General features: G+C 34.9%; 1 protein-coding gene across 1 annotated transcript; it reads right to left on the bottom strand.

Moving 5' to 3' along the window:
• Positions 1-351: 351 nt before the first annotated feature.
• LOC124364696 (loricrin-like) lies at positions 352-23861 on the bottom strand. Its single transcript, XM_046820375.1, has 7 exons — positions 17116-23861; positions 11032-16859; positions 10390-10777; positions 8581-8643; positions 5121-5584; positions 3877-4668; positions 352-377 (listed from the first exon to the last, which is right to left on the bottom strand). The coding sequence occupies exons 2-5, from the start codon at positions 11338-11340 to the stop codon at positions 5490-5492; spliced, it is 855 nt and encodes a 284-aa protein (XP_046676331.1). The 5' UTR covers positions 11341-16859; positions 17116-23861; the 3' UTR covers positions 352-377; positions 3877-4668; positions 5121-5489.
• Positions 23862-24309: the final 448 nt, after the last annotated feature.

Raw genomic sequence — 24309 nt, 5'->3', positions numbered from 1 at the left:
TAAAACAATTAATTTAGGCGAAGTGGGAAACACTTCTGTGACACACTGGACTTGATGAGTAGCACTGAATTTAGAAATAAAGTAGAAAAAGATCTGTTGGCAAGAATCCTAGTCCAACCTTTATTGTCCAGTAACGCACCCGTCAGAGTTCTGCAGACCAACGCTGAAGTTAAGCCATCCGCCTGGCAATGACCCGTTCTCGACACGATGCTTGCACGCCGAAGTCCAGCAGCCCGACAGCTGAAGTCCTGATGTCCACCCATCGTAGTTCCTACGTTCACCAGCTGTTGTCCCTGTTCGCCTGACGATAATCTACTCTCAATCCGACTACCGTATACAGTAGTCACACAGTCCGTCTTTGAAGTCTTAACGTCCTTCTGCCAAAAAAAACATCGCAACTAAAATTTAACAATTTGAAAATGGTAAAATTTTAAGTTCATGTTTTTAGGAACGTATATTTATATGTGGATGTGTGTATACATTTGTATGAATAGTATGTAAATCATTGTGTAGAAATCATGGATTAACCCTAGATTTGGCTGTTTAAATTCCTGTGATATGGGGCACTACTTTGCTAGTTATCCACAGCGTTATTCAAACTTGAGTAGAATTTTTGTTATTGAAGTAAAGTATGTACTAATATAAATTTTTTTGTCAGTACATTGCAAAGAACATTTACAGGATGGCCACTTAAAACCTTTTTCAAATTCCCGGTCGAAAATTTTCTGATTATCTAGTCTATTTTCAAACCAAATAAGACAAATGTAGTACTGTATTTAACCCTTACGCCAAGTGCAACGATGACATTTTATTGCCACTAGTATTTTCAAGAAATGCCACAATGTCCTCTAGCATTTCGTCGCTAGCGATATGCGAGAAATATGCGGTGACGATTGATCGCTATCACCTATTTTAAGCTCCTTAGTTTTTATCTCTGTGTCCTTCGATGTGTCGACATAACTTTGTGTAAACCTAATAACTTGAATACCATGTTACTCTGTAAGGAATTTGCAGAGATTCAGGGAAATGAATATATTTAAAATTCCAAGTAATTTTATCTTTTTAAGTCACAGAAATGGTAGGTTATAAAATGAGCTTCTTGAATATATTACATTTACGTAAAAATGTATGGATGTATATTTATAGAGAATATATTTATTTACAACTACACGCAAGTAGGATGTACTGATAAAATACGAAATAGCGATCGTCTGTTTACTATCGAAGAGCAAAGTCCGCGCATAGAACAGCAGATACGCAAGCGTTGAATAATATACTCGTAGACACAGAAAAAACGAACTTCAATTATATTATTATTTATAAATTACGTTATTCCGTCGCTATATATTTCTAAATAGTTTTATACACAAAGAATTAGACAATCATGTTTCGCCAATCGGTAATTTAAGTAGGCCCACTGCCTATCGTTTTTGTCCACGGATAGTGCAGACTCAGTCAGTTAGACTACAGACAAGGACTACGAAACAACAAGACCTCATGCACGTTGGGCTATTCGGTTTGAACAGTTCGAATCGTCCCAAAGATCGTCACGTGTGCGTAGAAATCGTTCCGGTAAATAGTTGACCGGATAACTGACTGGATTTCCAGCCGTCGTCCAACCAATGCCGGTCTGACGACGAAAACTGATGAGCGTGGCTGATTCGATCGGCTGGTCGTCTGCCGTTTGTAGACTGGCAACAACATTAAGTTTCGTTTACAGTGGCAAATAAAAGTTGCGAGAGAATTTGCACAACTACTGTAGCATAATGTGAACAATAAAGTAATTTTACTCACGAGAACTGTCGCAAGCACTTGCTACAGTTGTATCGTTGGTCGTACTGGGAGTCAAGACGAAGTCTGTTTACACATGACAGTGATGTCTCGGCAATGTTTACAATTGAAATTTTAATAGCCGACACTGTTCTCCAGTTCTTGTAACCAACTTTCCGGCACTGGTTGCGGCAGCGCCTACGAGAGCTCTTGGGCCCGTTTAGACTAGCGATGTTTAGTTGGACACAAAACTTGAGCCATTTTTTGCCGGTGTAAACGCAGTTCAGTCGTGATTTGGATGTGACCGTGATATCAAAACATAAAATCACTTCCTTTGTTTTAACCTATGTAATTTGATGAAAATCTTGAACGTGTGAGGAGAAATCGTTCATAGACCAACCGAGGTCTCGGCCGCGATACGAGCGGTGAGCGCTAGATTGGACGGGGACTTATCGTTTGTTTGTGTTGTACATATGGGAACACTCGACACTAGCCATGATCAGCAGGGCATTACAACACAATGGCGCTTATCCCCCACCAATTCTAACATTAAGTGTTTCTCCTGCCGCTTAACCCTCAGCTTAGTCTGTCATTGTTGCGCAACTGGACGCAAACGCCCCCTTCTCTGCGTTACTTGTTTTAACTAACCCACCACTTTCTTCTCCAAAAGGTATCTTATGAATCTTTGTATAAATCCAACTAATATTCTGGTGTACTAAAAAATCCAGACTGCACCCATTATCAAACATTATATTATTCAACGAACCTGATTCAAGAAGCTGTCAAATTACGTCTTGATTTGAAGGTTCTTCGAGATGGAAAAATTATTTTTGAAATTTTCCCGGTTCTCAGACAAGTTCCCGGCTTATTTCCGGTCCGCTAAATTCACGGTTGGGTGGCCACCCTGATTTATTTGCAATTTTATCTATTTTTGTATATTAATTTAGGATTTTTCCAGCATTCGTAAAAAATTCTAAATCCAGCTGTATAAAAAATAGAAGAGCTTTGTTTTTTCCAAAGTATTTCTGAAAAGGTTATTTTATATTAAACATGAAAATTCCACTTTTTACCTGTTTAATATTTTAGAAAAATAGTAAAATTTGGTGTTTTTAGAAAGAACTATTCACATTCAAATATTTGCTAACATTTTCAATATGGTTATTTTATTTCAAAACATTTACTATTACATAACACTTGCCAAATTTAATGATGAAAAGTTTGAATTCACTTGATAAGGTCACAACCCTAAAATAAAAAAAATTAGACTAGTCAAAAAGTAGTCATTTGACATTACAGAAATGCCGCAAACCGTGTTTGAAATGGATGTCTTTCTTCTGAACAAAGAGTAATACATAGATTTTGAAACTGATGCTTTGGTTCATGAAATAATTCTGAGCGCAGTGATGTAGTGAACCTTTTACCCAAAAAAAATTTCTTACGTCAAAAGTAAAAGACAAAATGTAGTTATTTTGCATTCTGTTAAAGTGAGTGAGCAGAAACGGCAAACCATTTTGTATTTAAACTTTATAATTTCAGTGCGTACTTAAACATTACTTCAAATTAACCTGTGAAACATCCCAAAAATTCTGATATACAATTTGTCCTACTTAAATCTGATTGTCGATAGCAACAGTTTGATTAAAAAGGAGACTGAAAAACGACAAATCACTCTAGTGATTTTCAGGTTCGTATTTTTTACTGATAAAATTTCCATTAATAGATATAGTTTCAATTTAATTTAAGTAAGAACTACTTCTTATGCAACCTGTTCAGGGAGACCTGCATCGCGATGACCGAGGTCAACTTCAGAATGGTCATGGGCCAAAATTAACAGTCTCCACTAAATCACCACTATGCATGTCCATTGTGCAATACTGCAGATATGGATGGCATGGACCTCAATCAGTGTCAAAGATTTCACCAATAACAACAAACTAAAACAATTTCTTTTGAAAGAAAAAATTTATATTTATTGTAATGCTAGCAATGAGATGTATTGCTTCAGATTGCTAAAGATAAAATAATAAAAAACACTTTTATTTATAAATGTTATTTTAACAATGATTGAGTTGATTCTGAATAACGAATACCTAAATATCAATTTACCTATTACATGTAGTTTGAACATCGAGTATTCTTGAAGCTCATCAGCTTGATGATACATCTCTGCCAACCACAGTTCTGATTATGGACCAACCCAGTTCCGCCAATTGCCTGCCGTAATCCGAAAGTTTGCCTTCCACCGTGGCACAGTGGGTGTGAAACGGTCTGAAGTCTATCGGCTGTTATCCCGAAATCCACCCTTCAATGTCTACAAACAGTATGCCAGCCAAGTCCAGCAACTGTAAGCCAGCTGAGTCCAGCAGCTGTAAGCCAGCCAAGTCCAGCAGCTGTAAGCCAGCCAAGTCCAGCAGCTGCACGCCAGCCGAGTCCAGCAGCTGTAAGCCAGCCGAGTCCAACATCTTGCCGCCGAAGTCTCGGTCTGCCTGCCAATATCCCAACATCTATCCTCCGCAGTCCCGATGTCAGTCCGACCCAGTCCATCCATAGTAATTCCAACGTGAGTCCGCCGCAGTCCACCATAGTCCTACAGTCAGCCTGCTGAATATCTGTATTTAACCCGGCGAAGTCCCACTATATGCCTTACTAGTCCAGCAGTACTGCCTTTAAGTCTGAAATCCAATGTGCCTAACATTAAGAGCGCACGCTGGTCACGCAGTCTACCAGATGCCCATTAGACGCGGTCCTGACATCCTTCGGTTGCGATCAATAGGTGCGTCAATAGTCGCCACATCATGCCCTCCTTAGTCATACAGTCGCCCAGACGAAGTCCCCGCAGTTTCTACGTTCGTCCGCTACAATTCCGAAATTCCAGAATCTGTCCACCTCAGTCCGCGTCTGAAATAATTAATATAGATGAAATGCACTACTAATCGATAAATATTTTGAAACTATTATTATTTATCAAATAAAACACTTTTGTCATGACTTGGACATTTTAGATTATTGCCATTTACCTGAAACTTCAATCAACAATTATTTTCCAACTGCCTGGTAAGTTATTTGTTACATTACTTTCTTATTATATGGTAGTACCAAAATCGTGTTGGTATAATTTTAGTATAATTTATTCAGTTATAAAATAACATATATCCAATGTAACATATGGAATATGAAAATTCATAATACTAATTGAAAAACAGAATAAACTTTTATCTTTTAGATAAGTAAAATCTCGGTTTTTTTATAAATCAATGGTAAAATTAACCAATATTTTGAATTTTTTACACAATACGTACTATGTTCTGAAAAACAAAAATAAATATAAATGTACTTATTTAATGATGTACCTTTATAATTTTTAAATTTGACAATTAATTGAAGTTCGTGCGCTTGATGCTAAATGTTTGCCCGAAGTAGTCCTAATGTCCGTGGCAGGAATACCTAGTTCGACCACTAATCCCAACGGCCATTGGAAGGAATACCTTGTCCGATCGCCAGTCCCAACGTCCGTTGATAGGAGTACCTAGTTCGATCGCCAGTCCCAATGTCCGTTGGCAGGAATATCTAGTCCAACCGCCAGTCCCAATGTATGTCCCTATGTCCAGAAGTACAACAATTGTTTTCTTGCAACCCAGCGACTATGGAACAGTCCGATATCTGTGTAGTCATGAAATCCGCCCTTCAATGTGGTCACCTAAATCCCGCAGTCACATAGTTCAGTTGCCTGCCTGATGATTGTTCGCTCCCCATTCAAAGTTTCGTAATCTGCCCTTAGGTCCTATTATCTGTGCACAATGGTCCCGTGGAATATCTATAATGAAAGAAACAAATTAATTAGAAACAACCATTAAATGGTGTACAAACTTGACAGTCAAGAGCTGAACCAAGAAAAAGCTACCGGAAATAATCACAAATCAATATCAATAACCTTTAATTTTAATACTTTACATCAGGGGTGCCCAACCTTTTTTACCCAAGGGCCACATTTTAAAGCCTTTATGGCCAGGCGGGCCAACATCCCAGGGGATTTGGAACCCCAAACAAAACGTATTGCCCGGGGTTTGTTCCAGAAATCTTGTGCAAAATATGAGTTTTAAGGTTATTTGGCCCTTGTTTCCTGATTATTGTAATTTCTTATTATTTATTAGTTGTTAGGTAAAGGTTTATAATATATTATGTTTTTAGGTTCTTTTAGTAGAAATAAATATAAACCCAGACTTTTGGATGTTTGCTCTAATTTTGAGGGAACAATAAAAGTCACCAATAAATTGAATACATTGATTTTAATTAATCCTACTAGGATACTAGGACATACAAATTACGTGGCGAGTGGTGACCTTGAGTTGGGTAGGTGTTACGTCGCCGCACCGCGCGCTGTGCCGTGCTTTACGCGCGCTCTATTCGCCAGCCGGCAGCCACCACCGTAGTCAGTGAAATCTGTCTGCAACTACTTTACTTCTTTCAACACTCATACTCCACCAAATGAATACGGCTCGTTCTACGTGAAATCGGCTGGACTGCTTGGTTCTCAAAATTTGTATTTATTTATTATTTCAAATGCTTGTAAACAAATTTGGTTGTTTTGGCAACAAGGCGGGCCACATAAAACTGACTCGCGGGCCGGATACGGCCCGCGGGCCGTAGGTTGGGCAGCCCTGCTTTACATAATTGTTAGGTGTAGTTTTATATGGTTTTATCCAAAATTTTAGAATATGCAAGGATTCTATAAGCATGTATCTACTTTACTTAGAGTTATAAGGCACATACTCTGGCATCTAATGTTATAATGTACTATATAGAAATAAGATGTTGATAGTTTCATCTGTAATTTTTTGATTATTGATATTACTTGAATCTTTGCAAATCCCTTTATAAGTAGCCGAGTATTTTTGGCATCATTGTATTTTATAGTGGTTTACAAACAACTAATATATTTTATTTACAGTTAGTTACAATCTGTCTTTGATGATCTTGTTCTTCTCAAACAAAGCTAACAACTTTTTAATAATAGTTATTAATTATATAATTTAAATATTAAGATGGTATAGCACTACCCGTATGGTAAAAGATATGGCATATTGTAAGTGGCAATGATGTACTTCTGTACTAAAATGCAGAGCTGTAAGCATAAAAATAATACAATATTAACTTATCAGGACATCAAACCAATGCAAACATGCATAACTTTGAATTAAAAATTTAAACTCTTATGATTATTTCATACACTGATGGAAACAAATAAGCCTTTAATGTATGGAAATATTCTCATACTCTATTGGATTATTATATGTGCAGGAAGGAATATTTCAATAGTTGATTTTATTTATAAACTAAATACTATATATATATATATATATATATATATATATATATATATATATTAGACTTTGACATGAATTTTAAAACATATATTTATTTTAAATCAGGGTTGCTACAGGAGTCCAATAATGAAATTCCCTGACTTTTCCCTGATTTCCGACCAAATTTTTCATTTTTCCCTGACTTTTTTCGACGCAATCCCCAGGGTTTTTGGCAATTAATGGGTGGAAAAAAAGCGGTGTTGAGGCTAACAGGGTGGCAAATATAAAAAAGCAAAAAATAAAGTGAACACAGTTTAAAACGTACAAAAAGATTGCCTTAAATGAACTGATTAAATGATCGCGGCGGCAGTAAGTTTATTTGTGTAAAGGGATTTTATATTTTTCCCTGACCTACGTCAAAATTCCCTGACTTTTCCCTGACTTGAGACCGGATTCCCTGACTTTTCCCTGATTTCCAGTCCTGTTTTTTTTCCCTGACTTTTCCCTGACTTCCCTGATTTCCCTGACCTGTAGCATCCCTGTAAATAATCAACAGCAAATGATCATTTATATATTTCACAAAATGTTGCCGATTTTTGGTAATAAATACTTAAATTTTTTGTTAAAAAAATTTTTCCAATTCAAGAAACAGACGATAAACACTTTGAAGCAGTCGGAATCAAACTTCAAAATTAATTGACATTTGCATCTACAGGTCTCCCAGTAGAAACAAAATTTTTTTTGCAAAATTAGAATCCTTACCAACAGACTAGATGAACCATCACCTTGACTACGTCCTGATGGGAGCTTTCAATGTTAACTTCTTGGACAATAACCAGCAAACCACAAAACGATTAGCTGATTTAGTTAGGTCATTTGACATCGAGTTAGTAGTTAAGACCCCAACCACCATAATGTCGCAGTGTCTGTGGTAAATAAAGCGATTTCTGACCACTATGGCCAAGAGGCCGTAATTAGTGGAACAAAATTTATATGGGAGCTAAAATTTCCAAAACCGTAAGACATAGGGCCAGAAAATCTCGCTCTCCTCAACTCTTTCCTTTTAAATGAAAAGTAGGACTTTCTAAATTTATCCAAACCAGTTGAGCTACAGTTTGAAACCTTTAACAGTTATTTAAACTTTTATTTAGATCTATGTTGTCCAAAAAGAACTATCACAATTTGCAAAAAAATGACAAACAAGTGGATCACTAAAGGAATTCTGATCTCGAGGGAAAAACTTGTTTTACTCCAAAATTTATAAACAAACTCACAATGGCAATTTTTCCAGAAATATAATACAATTTATAGAAAGGTGATCCAAGCAGCAAAAGCATATAAAAAGTGATTATATATTCCAAAAACATTTGGGTGAATCATGAACAATAAATAAAATCCAAAAATAGCACAGATCAAATTTGGGGATCGGCTTGTAGATGATGAAACTGAGGTGAATAATGAGTTTAACAGGTTTTTTGCAACTGTGGCTTGTGGCCAAGTCCCTCACCTATCAGCTCCTCAAGCAAACTCCATGGGAAGACAAATTCCATCAGCCTCTTTGGGCCTGGCACTGGTCAACAAGAAAGAGCTTGTCAGTATTATTCAGCAGCTCAAAAAAAAAAAAAAAAAAAAAAAAAAAAAAAAAAAAAAAAAAAAAAAAAAAAAAAAACAATCTTAATTCAATGTCAAGGTGGCTCATAAAGAAATGTTCGCAGCATATTGTGAGGCTTTTGACCGCATTAATAAATTCCACATTACAATTGGGAGTTTTTCCTTCACTCCTGAAGATGTCAAAAGTAACACCTATTATCGGCCTGTCTTATTTACCTATTTTAAGCAAAATATTTGAAAAGTTGTTTTTAGTGAGAATGGTTCAATTTTTGAACAAACACAATCAGCTCTCAAATGACCAATTTGGCATCAGTAAGGGCAAATTGATAATAGATACAATTGTGGGTCCTGTCGATATGATTGTAGAGGGATTGAAAACTCGTAATCACACTTTAAGTGTGTTTCTCAATTTATCTAGAGCGTTCAATTGTGTTGACCATATTACACTGCTTGACAGAATGGAATCTCATGGTATTCGAGGTGGTCTCTCACATGGCTTAGTCCATTCCTAAATCAAAGAAGTCAAGTTGTCCAAATTTCTAATCATGTTTCAAATTCTACGAATATGAGTTATGGAGTCCCTCAAGGATCCATTCTCAGTCTAATTCTTTTCCTGTTTTACGCCAATTACATAAAATCATCACTGCCACATGGGAAAATTGTGTAGTATACTGATGATACGACTCTTTGTTTCAACGAATCTTCGAAATCAGATTTGGAACAAAAAGCATTTATTTCAATGAACAATTTTGCCAAACACTTCCATACCCTCAATCTAAAGACAAATTCTCCTAAATCTAACGTTTTGAATTTCACTTTAACTTAGTAGACTTCGAGTATGGACGTAGCTTAACGTTAGTGGGTACAATACTAGAAGAAGTCTATTCGTCGAAATTCCTTGGAGTTTACCTTGATCAAGGTTTGACATGGAATGTTCACATCAATCACATTTGCTCAAAATTAGCCTCAGGCATTTATGTTTTGATGTCTCTAGCCAAATACTGCCTAAGTCAAGTTCTGATAACTGTGTATTATTGCTTGATTTATCCCCACCTCACTTACGGATTGGTTGTGTGGCGTGCCTGTGCAAGTTATCAATTTTCAAGAGTGTTTAAATTACAGAAGCAAGCGATCTGCACCATTGCAAAACTGAAGTTTAGAGAGGCGTGCAGGTTAACTTTCAAAAGGGGCCAACTGTTAACTCTGCCTAGCCTCTACATTTTGGAAACAACGTTGTATTGTGTGTCTAAATGTGCCTTGAATACGGGCAGAGATATTCATTCGTTTGGGACTAGAGGCAGTGACAATTATTGAACTAAGAGACACAGGACAGTGGTTTATGAACACTTGCCTTAACAAGCAGGGGGTTCATTTTATTAACAGATTGCCTAATGAATTGAGAAACGCCTCTACAACAACTAGTTTGAAACGCTGTTTAGCGTCAAATGCACTTTCTAATGTTATGTATGGAGTATTACTGGGAGACCACACAATAACAAGGCTGACTCTCAAGTGGGAAGTATTGGTGATGGATGAATGTGGAATGAGTGGTCAAATGTATGTCTGAATGAGAGCTTGATGTGGTATGTAGATCCAAATTTTAACATATTTTGACGTTTGCTATACACATGTATTTTGTCTCCGCCATAATTAATTGACTATTCACTAAATATTATTTTATTATAGAAATATTTATAACATGTACCTTTATAGTTTGAACACTGGGTACTCTTGAAGCTCATCCGCTTGATGCTACATGTCCACCAGCCGCAGTCCCGCCGATGACCGTCCGCCGCAGTCTCGCCGTTGACCGTCACCGCAGTCCCGCCGTTGAACGCCAACCGCAGTCCCGCCGTTGACCGCCAACCGCAGTCCCGCCGTTGACCGCCAGCCGCAGTCCCGCCGTTGACCGCCAGCCGCAGTCCCGCCGTTGACCGCCAACCGCAGTCCCGCCGTTGACCGCCAGCCGCAGTCCCGCCGTTGACCGCCAGCCGCAGTCCCGCCGTTGACCGCCAGCCGCAGTCCCGCCGTTGACCGCCAGCCGCAGTCCCGCCGTTGACCGCCAGCCGCAGTCCCGCCGTTGACCGTCCGCCGCAGTCCCGCCGTTGACCGTCCGCCGCAGTCCCGCCGTTGACCGCCAACCGCAGTTCCGCCGTCCGCCGATGACCGTCCGCCGCAGTCCCGCCGTTGACCGCCAGCCGCAGTCCCGCCGTTGACCGCCGCCGCAGTCCCCGCCGTTGACCGTCCGCCGCAGTCCCCGCCGTTGACCGTCCGCCGCAGTCCCGCCGTTGACCGTCCGCCGCAGTCCCGCCGTTGACCGCCAACCGCAGTTCCCGCCGATGACCGTCCGCCGCAGTCCCGCCGTTGACCGCCAACCGCAGTTCCGCCGATGACCGTCCGCCGCAGTCCCGCCGTTGACCGCCAACCGCAGTTCCGCCGATGACCGTCCGCCGCAGTCCCGCCGTTGACCGCCAACCGTAGTTCCGCCGATGACCGTCCGCCGCAGTCCCGCCGTTGACCGTCCGCCGCAGTCCCGCCGATGACCGTCCGCCGCAGTTCCGACTATGTCCACACACCGTGGTACAGATGTACTCACTTTAAGATGTGTTGTGTCTGTTAACGGAATCTCGCAACCCGCCCAATACAGAATAGACATCCAACTCTGACGTCTGTCCTCTGAAATCTCTGTCTGTGTAATGCAGTTATGCTATCAAACCTGGGCCGCTGTTAATATTGCTGGAGGACACAAAATGTCGTTTTTACATGCTAGTAAACCATGTAGAATTTTATACCTTGGTACAGATAGTTGGTACAAACAACCCAAAGTAGTTAGTAAGAAAACAGTAATTAATATTCTACCCTATTGCTAGAGATACAAATAATATATCAGTATTGGGCCGTTGAGACCACCAAAATTGTACATGAAAAACAGTACTAAATAAATCAGTTCTTTGTTGTTGAGGACATTTACATTATCAATAGTAAATAACTTATTAAATGAGTCATGGCTACTGTTATTTCCACTTCTGGGAATACAAGCGTTACATGTACAAATCAAAGTAAATGTTATTTCAAATGTTTGAGAACACAATCATTGTCTGTACAAATACTAATGGAAGTTATTAACTTAGTGTCTGTTATAACAGAGCAAGTTTTGCTGACACAAATAAAGAAATTTAAGTGATTAACTTGTTTCCTTATGTTGAGAAAAACAAACATTGCTTACACAGACAATTGGAGAAATAGTGTTAAATTACCTGAGAACACCACTTTAAATTCTTGTCAAATGGTTGTTAATATTGAAGTTGAGATTGTTGAAGAACGCAAACTTTTCTACACAAATCACAAAGATTCCAGTGAGAAATAGTAGTAGGCTGGAAACACGGTTACAGCCGTAGTCAAATATTAGTTTACAGTATTGTAAAACTAAAGCATTACCACTTTAAACCAACAAAACTGCTTGAGAGAAATGGTAGTAAATACCTTGTTTTTACGATTGGAAACTCTGGTGCCTGAAAATACTGTCTAAATGAACAAAACACATTTGTGGTTAAGTTTTTAAAGACGTTAATCTTATTGTTGAAAATGCCAACAATGCCAGTACTCAAATAGTTGTTAGTAATATATTCATTTACATTGGTATAAAACTAAAATATTGCCCATACAAAGAACATGAGCATTAGTAGTAATTTCCTTATGGTATATTGCTGATAATTTAGTCATTGTCTGTAAATAATAGTTTGTAAAGCAGAAGTTTATAGCTGTTTTTTTAAGAATAATAATTTCATGCTTATACCAATTTGAGAAGTCAGTCATAATGGACATCCTTCATTTACGTCAGGCTACATTTACTATGCAGAAAACACAAGTCACGCTATTTTAACATCCAAATAGGTTTTAACATAGTAACAGCATGCCATTACTAAGCAAAGCATTACTTTTAGTTAGACTAAAAAGATGATAAGGTTTTGCAATTTATCACATAAACAAACTGTGGGCAATATCAGTACAAGAATACATTTTATACTAACTATTCAGTATCACATACAATGCATTTACTATGATATTACTCATAATTTGTTTCTCAAGCCCTGCTACAGTTTCTACGGGAATTACTGTAACAAACACCATAGTTACGAAAATAGGGACTTATAAAACACCAATAAAAATAAAGAAAAGACAGAAGCTTCTAAACAGGAGAAACATGTACATGTGCTTCAGTTACTTTCAGTTCTACTCCAGTGCTTTTAGTTGGAACAGCAGAGATAAGCAAGTGTGGAACACTTCTAGGAAATAAGACATGTACAGAAGATACATGTAACATTAACTATAAAAATAATGAATAGTACATCGCAGCCTAGTTACAAAGATATGTTAATTTGATAGGTGTGAACTACCCTCAAGCACATCCTTTACAATTGGACTATAGAGTATAAGTAAAATTAAAAATGCATAGTGACAGAATGCAGCAGAAGTGTTATTTACTTTTTGAGTAACTTGAATACACTGGATATCCCACAAGTACTGACTTAAGTGGTAGTTCAAGCAAAAAGCAACGTTACAAATGCCATAACCATCTATAAAACCAAATAAAAAATGATTAATACCAACATTCGTTTAAAGATTCTACAATTAATTTATTGATGCCTTTCTATAGCACAACAAAAAACTCCACATCCATATTAATTTGCTTGTACCTTTCTTTTTTTTTTTTTTTTTTTTTTTTTTTTTTTTTTTTTTTTTTTTTTTTTTTTTTTTTTTTTTTTTTTTTTTTTTTTTTTATAAAGTGACCCACGCAAGCATTGCATCCAAAGTAGAGCAGCTTTTTACAATAAAACTCAATCCAATACACACACCTATAATTAATTCCTATTAAGATTTACAATTTATTCAACATATTAGTGCTATAATAACACTTCTACAATAACTCCACCACAGTTACTGAAACATTTATACACTTCTTATCAACCATTGCAAACTCTGGTACACTGAAGCAGTTACAAATGTAAATGACGTTCCAAGAAGCCAAGAACTATATAAGTACACATCCTTCATAGCTCTTTAAGAATGACATTGAAAGCCTCTAAACAATAAAGGAGCATTTACCAAGTCAAAAAATCCTCTAAAACCTTATTTTTTTATTCCACAATATAATGTGCAGTTAACAACTTGTGGTTGCGCAACATGTGGTGTGATGCATTCTGTTAGTATTGCTCAGTAAATAATGTTGATATTGTCTCAAGAATTGTAAATATCGTCAACAACAATAAGCAGGCAAACATACTTCTAGAATAGCTCTAATGTACAAGAGAACGTGTGTCAATTTAAAATGGCTTTCTAGTTCAACTTTTTTATTCTTCCAAAACAATGATGCTTTTGTTTTGTTGGCAAATACTGTTTGACAACAGTTTACATTTAAAGTGCCTAAACAAAGACCTAGCTCAAACATGACTCAATATAAAACTAAGTGTGGTTGCCATAATTACATGCATAACACATATACAAAATAACACATAACCAGATATGAATTACTGTAGGAAAAAATTGCTGCAAAAAGTAATGTTTTTTGGTCAATGTATCAAAGTGACAATTTATATGAAATAATCATTCATTAGTGGGCAATATGGTGACTTGCTATACACACAATACACTATCTGTAATTAACTAGCCAGTATACAAGCAACTAAATTAACAATTTTGGTAAACAGAGATAATACATGAGTGAACACGATAAATTGCAGTGAATCAACCATTATGGAGCAAAGTCATTTCCTGCACATACTGTTTAGGACAATCATAAAAATCATACCTCTTATGTGTTGAAGCTATAAAAGGTCTGTACCCATGAAAAATCACACCAAATACCAAATTACCATTAGTAAAATACTTTAACAAATAACTAAGGCAATTCATTTAGGTGAGTTCAATTAAAAACTGTATACATAGTATTGAAATAAGCATAATATAAGTTACTTGGAAAAAATGGACACCAATAAGTTAAGAAAAGAATAACAGTGTAAGATTATTAAGGATATTTTATTACTGCTGATAACAATATCTAGTGCATTACTGATATGTTGCTGAGAGAACTCAAGCTGCAGTGTATTTCCATATGTGATTTTGCCATGCCACAGAGAAAAAGCACCACTTTTAGTTTAATCTAATAAAGGTTACACCAAAATGCTAAAATAGGTCTTATGTGTTAACATTACGTAATATCAACCAATTTTGAAAATACCTAAAGGCAAAAACCAACAAGTGCAGCAGACCATTCCACTATGACTATGCTAATAGTTAAGAAGGAAAAATACTTGGACAAATTCAACATATACAGGGCATGTAACAGGAACGTTCTTGCTGTAGAACAAATAATGGGTAATTTTTAACTAGTTACACTTCAGGCTGTTGATTAAATATTTTAATTTAATTGGGTAAGTACTATTACGCACATCCTTCACATCTGGGCTACAAAACAAAGGACAAAATTAATGCTAGAGCAGGAATGAGGTTGTTCTCTCTGAATAACCGAATACAATGTAAATTCCATTAATGTACTTTTAAGGACAATTCAAGCAATAAACTCAAAATACAACATTTCAGGCGTCACAATTGTGTATTTAAATTTATATATATCAACACACAAAAAAAATACAAAATAACATTTGCGGAACACTAGGGACGTATAACACAGCATCTAAATTCAGAAGCCCACACATAATTGTGCTAATATTTCACAAACATATGCAAAAATTATAATAAACTATCTTACTTGACAGAAACCAAAATCATTGCCTGGACGACATCACAATGATGAATTATAATAAATATCATAGGTGTGGACTATGACCATTGCTTAATATAACAATGATGTAAAACTGTAGTAAATACCTTACTTCCCGTTGACAACGGATCAAGATCATTGTCTGAACACACAATGATGGATTATAGTAAATATCTTACATTTCATAGCTGTGGATCCTGACCATTGCCTAAATATAACAATTATGTAACAATGCAGTAATACCTTACTTACCGTCGACAAGGTATCAAGAGATCATTGCCTCTACTCAATATTATTGAATTATAATAAATATCATACATTTTAGTTGCAGACCATAACCTCTGCCATAACACAACAAATACATAAAACTGCAGAAAATACCTTACAGTACTTTCCATCGACAAGGGATCAAGAGATCATTGCCTGTACTCACAATTATTGAATTATAATAAATATCTTACATTTTAGTTGCAGACCATAACCACTGCCATAACATAACAATGATATAAAACTGCAGTAAATACCTTACTTTCCGTCGACAAGTGACCAAGAGATCATTGCTTGTACTCACAATTATTGAATTATAATAAATATCTTACATTTTAGTTGCAGACCATAACCACTGCCATAACATAACAATGATATAAAACTGCAGTAAATACCTTACTTTCCGTCGACAAGGGATCAAGAGATCATTGCTTGTACTCACAATTATTGAATTATAATAAATATCTTACATTTTAGTTGCAGACCATAACCACTGCCATAACATAACAATTATATAAAACTGCAGTAAATACCTTACTTTCCGTCGACAAGGGATCAAGATCTTTGCTTGTACTCACAATTGAGGGGCTCAGAGGAAAACTAGGCTAAGTGACATTTTCCTCTATTAATTATGAATTATAATAAATATCTTACATTTCGTAGTTGTGGACCATGACCATTGCCTAAATATAACAATGATGTAACACTGCAGTAAATACCTTACTTTCCGTCGACAAGGCATCAAGATCACTGCTTGTACTCACAATTATGAATTATAATAAATATCTTACATTTCATTGTAGTGGACCATGACCATTGCCTAAATATAACAATGATGTAACACTGCAGTAAATACCTTACTTCCCGTTGACAAGTGATGAAGATCATTGCCTCGACACAAAATAATGAATTGTAGTAAATATCTTACATTTCATAGTTGTGGACCATGACCATTGTCTCAAAATAACAATGTTGATTAATTGTAATAAATACTGGACTTTTCACTGTTGGTAATAATCATTGCTCTAGAACATTCACATGCGAGTCATTTGTAGGAAATACCTCACGGCAGCTGCTGAAGAATACTATAAGTTTGTCAATAGCAGTGTACAAATTGTAATAAATACCTTGTTTGACATTGTTGACGACACAAAATAATGAATTGTAGTAAATATCTTACATTTCATAGTTGTGGACCATGACCATTGTCTCAAAATAACAATGTTGATTAATTGTAATAAATACTGGACTTTTCACTGTTGGTAATAATCATTGCTCTAGAACATTCACATGCGAGTCATTTGTAGGAAATACCTCACGGCAGCTGCTGAAGAATACTATAAGTTACAAATAGAATAGCAGTGTACAAATTGTAATAAATACCTTGTTTGACATTGTTGAGAGGACACAAACATTGACTGGATACAACATTCCGGTTAACATTTTACTTGCTTTACCTTGAGACCATAATACATTGCCTGGACATCATACATACTGTTGTCAAATAAAAGCAAACTCCATACTTTCCATTGTCGAGGTAGAAATACTGACCTAGACATAACAATGAGACAAAATATTGTAATTACTTTCCTTTTCGTGGTTCTGAATCATGATGATCACCTGGACGTAATGGTTTTGTCAAGTTGTTGTATCTTACTTATTGTTGTGGGCCCTGATCAATGCCTGTAAATAGCAATGTGTCAAATTATTAAAAGAAATCTCTTACTTTTCATTGATAAGTAGATCATATGTCGCCTGGACGAAACACCAACTGGTTGTAAACATATTACAAATTGTGTGGTAGACACTTTCCTTTTATTGTTGATTCGTAATCACTGTCTGGATATAATACTATTGTCAATTTTAACTAAACAACTTAATTTCAATTTTCGAGGAACATACAATACCTAGACATAACAATCTGTTAAATTATAGTAATTTCTTTACTTTTCATAGTTGTAAACTCTGATCACCTGGACATAACAGTGTTGTCAAATTACAGTAAATAGATTATTATTATTACGGGAGTACCATTCTCATTGCCTGAAAATGATAATGACACAAAATGTAGTAAATACATTAGTTTACATAGTTGGGATCATGTTCATTGTGGTAATATTTAAGTGAAAAATTTTAGTAAATAACTAATTGCGAATGATCACTGCGTGGACTAAACATTGCAACAAATTTTAAAAAGTCTCTTGTTTTCCATTGATGGAGGATCAGGAGCATTGTCTGAACATAACGTAACAAATTGTAGTCAGTACTTAGGCTCCCATGTTGAGAAAGACTAATACTTCATGTAGATACTACCGATGTGACACTATGGTACTATACTATGTCCACTGTTGAAGTACGTAAATGCCTGTGCATAACAAAGAGAAACTGAAAGAGTACATGATTTTCAATCTTTGGAGAAAACCATCCTTACCTAGACATAACAATGTAACATACTGTAACAAGTGCCTTAATTTGTTAATGAAAACAGTCACTGCCTGCTTAAACCACTGCCATGAATTGTATTAAGTAGGCTTCCTCATTTTCCTTTGTTGGGGAACAGGAATGTTGCTTTGACATAATAAAATAATTTAACACATTAATTTTCCTTGTTGGGAGTCCACTGCCTAGACATAACATGTCAAACTGAATTAAATTTAAAACAATGTTACTTACTGTAATGATTACCATTAATGGGAAAACGAATTACTGTCTGGACTGAGAATGTTAACGGTTGAAGTATGTAGGCTACCAACATTGTCATTGTTAGGAAATCCAATAACTATTGCTGTACATACTATTAATGAAACACCAATATGCAAACCTAAACATTGTTGAAGAACACGTAGACCACCTGGTGAAAATGTGTTTTATCATACCATTAATGTTAGAAACATGGTCATTTCCTAGAAAAAACGCTTTGATAAAATTAGCAAGTAACTTTCACCTATTATCGGGAAAACTGCAACATTACCTGGACATAATAATGTAACAAAATTGTATTGAATACTTCACTGCCTGTATAGACCATCAACATCGGTTGTAGAAAGTAACTCACTTGCCATTGCCGGAGTTCACATAAATCTTTTTTGACATAACAAAAGGTTTAACCCATAGAAAATATTTAATTTCCTCTGTTGGAAGATCATCATTGCCTGGACATAACAAAGTTACAATTATTACAGTAAGTAGTTATTTCCATTGTTGTCAAACATATGTACTGGTTGTCGGGACTAAGCTATATTTTCGTATGTAGCAGCTAACTTTTCAGCATTTGACGACAATGACCATTGCCTGGACATACTCATGTGAAAAACTGCAGTAATATATTTTTTCACTGCTTGAACCCTAATCATTACCTGTACATATCAACATAAGTAATTAAAGTAAATAATTAAACACCATAATCAAAAGTATAATCATGGCCTGGACAAAATTTGTTGGGTAATTGTAACCTTTGTCTGTTGGGGAAGTGGAACACCACCTGGACGTACCACAATAACAACAATTCAATGCAATTTATTGAAGTGTATACCTTAATGTTTGTTGTATAAAAATACCCATGCAACAAAATGGTAATAAATACAATTTCCATTGCTGAGAACACAACTATTACCTGTACATACACATTAGTAAACACTTTAACACAATTCTTAAGACTGCCTGGACAAAACTTTTTATATATTGCAGTAAGCACCTTTTCCATGTTCGGTAACAGTAACTTTGTCTGGACATAACAATGTCACAAATTGTAAATACTTTACTTTTTATTGTCGTTTGTAACACGATCACTGTCTGGACATGACAATATAAAATTACTTGTTATGTTTTATATAAATGGAACACACTGTAGTAAATTGATATCTTAAGTTCCATTTATGTAAAATGACCAGTATACAATCAATATTAAAATATTCAGTGTACACCCAAGTTCCCGTTTTAGTGTATTAAAATCATTGTTATAATAAATATAATAATAACATACAAAGCGAGTTTCATTACTTGAGAACACAATCATTTTCTTAATATAATAGTTTAACAAATTGTAGTGAATGCCTTCATCAAGCGTCATCAAGTAATACTCACCGACTGCTCGTAACAATTTAAAGTTAAACGATAAATATTAGTTTCCTGTTTTGGAATATGACAAGTGCTTTGATCCTTTCATTTTGAACGATTTCAGTAAATGCAAATTCTACTCCTAGAATATACTAGACTGTGCATACAACTTTTGTGCTTTGAGCATTACAATTTATATTTTAAAAGAAGTAACAATCAAGCAAAACAATTTTTACAATTTTATAAAGACAACAGCAATTAATAGTTTTTTTAACATGCCATGCATCTGTGAAATATTCAAGATACTCCAAGAGGGCTTAGTTACATACGACAGTTGAATATGCATTTACAATTTCCCACAATGAAGAACTTGGTTACAGTTTAATTTACAAATCGTACAGTGAAAAGAAAAGCCACACGAAGCTCCTTCCCATAGAACAATCTGTCATCTATTTCTAATTGCAGAAATCGGTCTTTATATATAAATTTCAAGCTATAAAGCGTCTCCATGTAGCGTCTTGCAATGCCAAATCTATAAAAGCTCAGTTCTAGTTAAATAAGAACAAACCCATAATGCTAGATGGACTAGAGAATTATTAGTAATAATATATTGTTATTTGGAAGTACGCCATGTTTGAACAGACTAGAATAATTAATATAATCTTATTATTAGTTAGATTATAACGTGCGAAAGAAATTTTTTCCTTGCCATACTACTGAGTCAAATGCTTTACTTGAAACAGAAGACTTGAAAGAAATAAACAAAGATGATGGCCACATAACAAGCTTCTAAAATAGACATTAGGGAACACAACCATCTATTCATAATAAAATAATTTTCAAACCAATGCATTCAGCAACATGCCTGATTCTTCCTACCACTTCTACAATTTTAATTTGTTACATTTAAGCCAGGTTACACTGTGGATACTAATGTTTTATTTTATTTGCAAACACAATTGGGCTGATCAACAAAACCATAAGTTAAATATCACAGCACGAGAAAAATATTTTGTTTTGTAACACAACAGATCAACACACTAGATATCCTAAAAATATGACTCTTAAAGACTACTTGGACAAACTAAATTCAAAATTAGGCAAAAGTTACAAGTGACAAATCCATCTATGGAACTACACGATTATGACGATACACAACAGATATTAGCATAACATCAACCATATTTCTATTGCAAGTGGCCTTAGCAACAAGAAGCTTGCCAAGTGTCAAACTGTGATTAAGTCGGAAGCCCACAACCAGTCTGTGCTTTTCTTCCTATGCATTAGCCTATGTGGCAGAGGTAAATTCTCATTAAATTAAGTTAGTTGCTTCCGTTTAAGCACAATTACAGCGATAAACACAATATAATGCTCACTACAAATACCAGTGCTGCAGTTAGAACATCAACAATAGTCGAGATTTATTGATTTCCACAAACAAAAAATTAGAAACCAATCAACATGTACAAATAAAACAGAAATTTAAATCCTTTCTCCAGAAAGTTTTTATAGCTACAAACAGAGCAGATGAAGAAGTTAATTTTGTACAAGCTTTACATTTAGTGCCTGCCTTCAAGCAATAAATAGAATTTACAACATATCCTGCATTGCATTCATCTTGTTCACTTGCAATTTATTTTGTTCACGCTACAGGCAACTTAAACAATATGGGTACAAATTTACAATTACAATAATGAAAACCACATTCTGACCACTACGTGTTGCAAATATAAGGTGAGGATACAATCTATCAACAATAAGTCAAACAGGTTTAGTGTACACATCAATACAACTGCGAGAGAGCTAAAAAAAATTGCTATATTACAATTCTTGATGAAAGCTAGATGTTTTATCTTACAAAATGCTTAAAGTAACTGGTAACAACAATAAATTGGGGGTGGTGGGCGTAAATTAATTTCAACTAGCTAGCAAGTGCACATTTTACCATAATTCTATATTGCCCAATTTTTTTCTTCAATCGATTACATTTCTGACATCATTTTAACTGAAATCAGTATGTGGTATACTGGTAAGTGGTAGAAAGAAGAATAAAAGAAATTTGGTTTATTTTTAACACAAAAAGTTTCAACAGGATTTTAGCTAAAAACTTGTAATATATGTGAATGATATTGTTTTTTCTCTCTTACATTTTGAGTGATATAATGAAACACAGTAGCAAATGAAGAGTTAAAAAACAGTATTTCTCTCAAATTGCACGTCATAGAGTGGAAATAATTGAAAAAGTCAATAACATCTATTTACATATATATTTTAAACTTGCTTTATGGACTAAAGCGATGGAAATAAGATAATGTACTTTGAATATATAAGAACACACATTCCTCTAGGGCATGAACAGTGCTAAAACAAAAAGTTTACAATACAGCAGTTTAGACCAGCTAAGTGGCACATCTTAGAACTATACAAAATGTAATGATACAATTAAGGAATAAAGAATAAAATATGTAGTACAGGTATTTATATCAGAGGTATTCCTCATTTCAATTTACATACCTTGAAAATAGTTACTTTACATTCAAAAGGTTTTGGCTTGGATATGGACAAATACAGAATCTTTTTAGTTCAGTCTTATGTAAAAAATAAATTGTGACATTAAATCTTTGGTTGCAAACTTCTGACAAATTTTGTAAATATTCTACGTATTAAATAGTATGGTTTGTGAAAAACCATAGGCGGAAAGACAAGCTGAATTTTGCTGTTATTTTTTTTAGTTCCAAAAATTATGATTAACATGTCTAAACTTATTATGTGTAAAATTACATTTTGTTTCTATTTTAATTCAACTTCAAAAAATATTATTGAAACAACACTCTACTCATCTTAGATACATTTGCGGTTCTATTAAACATAAAAAACTTTTTTCATTATAAATAATGTTAAATCTTTTGGTTACTACTTCCGTATTCCCGTGTTACATGTAGCTGTTAATTCAAGTACACTTTCTTTATTTACCATTGAAACACTTTTGTTTTACGTTAGACATCTGTATTCAGGTATAGCCTTGAAAAATTGTTTAGTTGAAAATGTGTTTCTAGATTTCACTGATCTTGAATTTTTAGTCCTGTTAAAAAGAACCTGAACAATTTATGTGTCCATCTCTTGTTTAGTTATATATACCGTATGCACATATTCCTTAATTACAATTCCAATAGAACCTAAAAACCTTATTTATCAAAAATATGTAAATTTAAAAAAGTAAACATTTATTAAAAATATTATCCTAATTAAACCCCTACCATAAGCCAGTTGAGGTCAAAGGTTGGACATGCTAGCATAATCAGCTATTCCACACATAACATGATTATACTTCATCCTTCCAATGTCCATGGATGGGGAATGGCTAGTATATATACTTGTGAATTAATTAATCATAAATGCTGCAATATTACAAATTAAACTGTAAACATTTTTAACAGAAACAGACACAAACTTTATTCTATACACATTGTGCTTGAGATTAATCAAACCCACTAAGTATGTTACCAACTATGAATTAAAATTTTACATACCTTGAATGTAACAAAAACTAAACTGGGAAAAGAAGCAGATATACTTTGTTTGAAGCTTGTGTTTGTCAATGGAAGGATTGTGAAAGGATCAGGAATATTCCTGACATTAGCCACTGTTCAGTCATACAATACAATCAGTAACACTATGTTTCGAGATCTACAATCTGATCTCTTCATCGGAAAATGACTACACTAATGCATGACTAGAGTTTAGGATAGAGTAAATATCACAAAGTGGTTAACAAGTAACTCACCAACGACGAACTCCTGCAATACGTTTTTACAGGATTAAAATCAAAGTCTGTATTATCTTCCATCGGCATAAGGATAACAAACAACACAACACTTCTAAAAACATTACAATTCCTTACACTTATAAAGACTTGTTAAGCTGTATTCCTTCATATTAACCTGTTATTTCATTTGTAATCAAAACTTTTATATATTACAAAAAACGAATGCAACTCTTCAAACATATAATACTATTATATGTAGAGTACATTTAGATGTAGGTTATATTTTAATTATAAATTTAGTTTATAGGTATTTTGAAGAAGTAATTTTTTATTTCCCGTCTTTTGTAATGGTGCAGTCAGACCTGGCAAGATTTAGGAAATTATAACTCCATTATATTAATTTACCGTTATGTATTGATGTATGTATGTAGCCTGTAAGAAAATGAGAAAATAAATCATTCTTTATTCTTTATTACCTTTTACAAAATAATGTCCTTCAAGTATACCAATTATATTATTTTTTATATGAATTACGTGAAATGACTTATTACCATTGTTTATCATCATCTCTTAGAAGGCTCTGTATAAATCTTACTACAAGTTGTCGGCCGAATCACAAATTGCTTAACGAGTAACTCACTGCCTCAAACTCATATTTTTCAACCGGATTAGGCACCGCTTCTAAAACCATACTTCACACACATATTTTCCCTAAGGAAACTAATACAAATAAAATATTCAAAACATATTAAAAA

The sequence above is a fragment of the Homalodisca vitripennis genome, chromosome 6 (genome assembly GCF_021130785.1).
Source record: "Homalodisca vitripennis isolate AUS2020 chromosome 6, UT_GWSS_2.1, whole genome shotgun sequence".
In the NCBI taxonomy this organism is placed as follows: Eukaryota; Metazoa; Arthropoda; class Insecta; order Hemiptera; family Cicadellidae; genus Homalodisca; species Homalodisca vitripennis.
Note: the sequence above shows the minus strand (reverse complement) of the source record. Positions and strands in the feature narration are given on the sequence as shown.

What these genes read in the sequence shown, in the direction of transcription:
- LOC124364696 (XM_046820375.1), bottom strand. Translation starts at nt 11,340, where the DNA reads ATGTCTATTCTGTATTGGGCGGGTTGCGAGATTCCGTTAACAGACACA. An exon ending in CAACGGCGGGACTGCGGCGG is followed by an intron (nt 10,778 to 11,031) that starts ACGGTCATCGGC and finishes CGGCGGGACTGC; the next exon opens with GGCGGACGGTCAACGGCGGG. An exon ending in CCAGTGTTCAAACTATAAAG is followed by an intron (nt 8,644 to 10,389) that starts GTACATGTTATA and finishes CTTGTTGACCAG; the next exon opens with TGCCAGGCCCAAAGAGGCTG.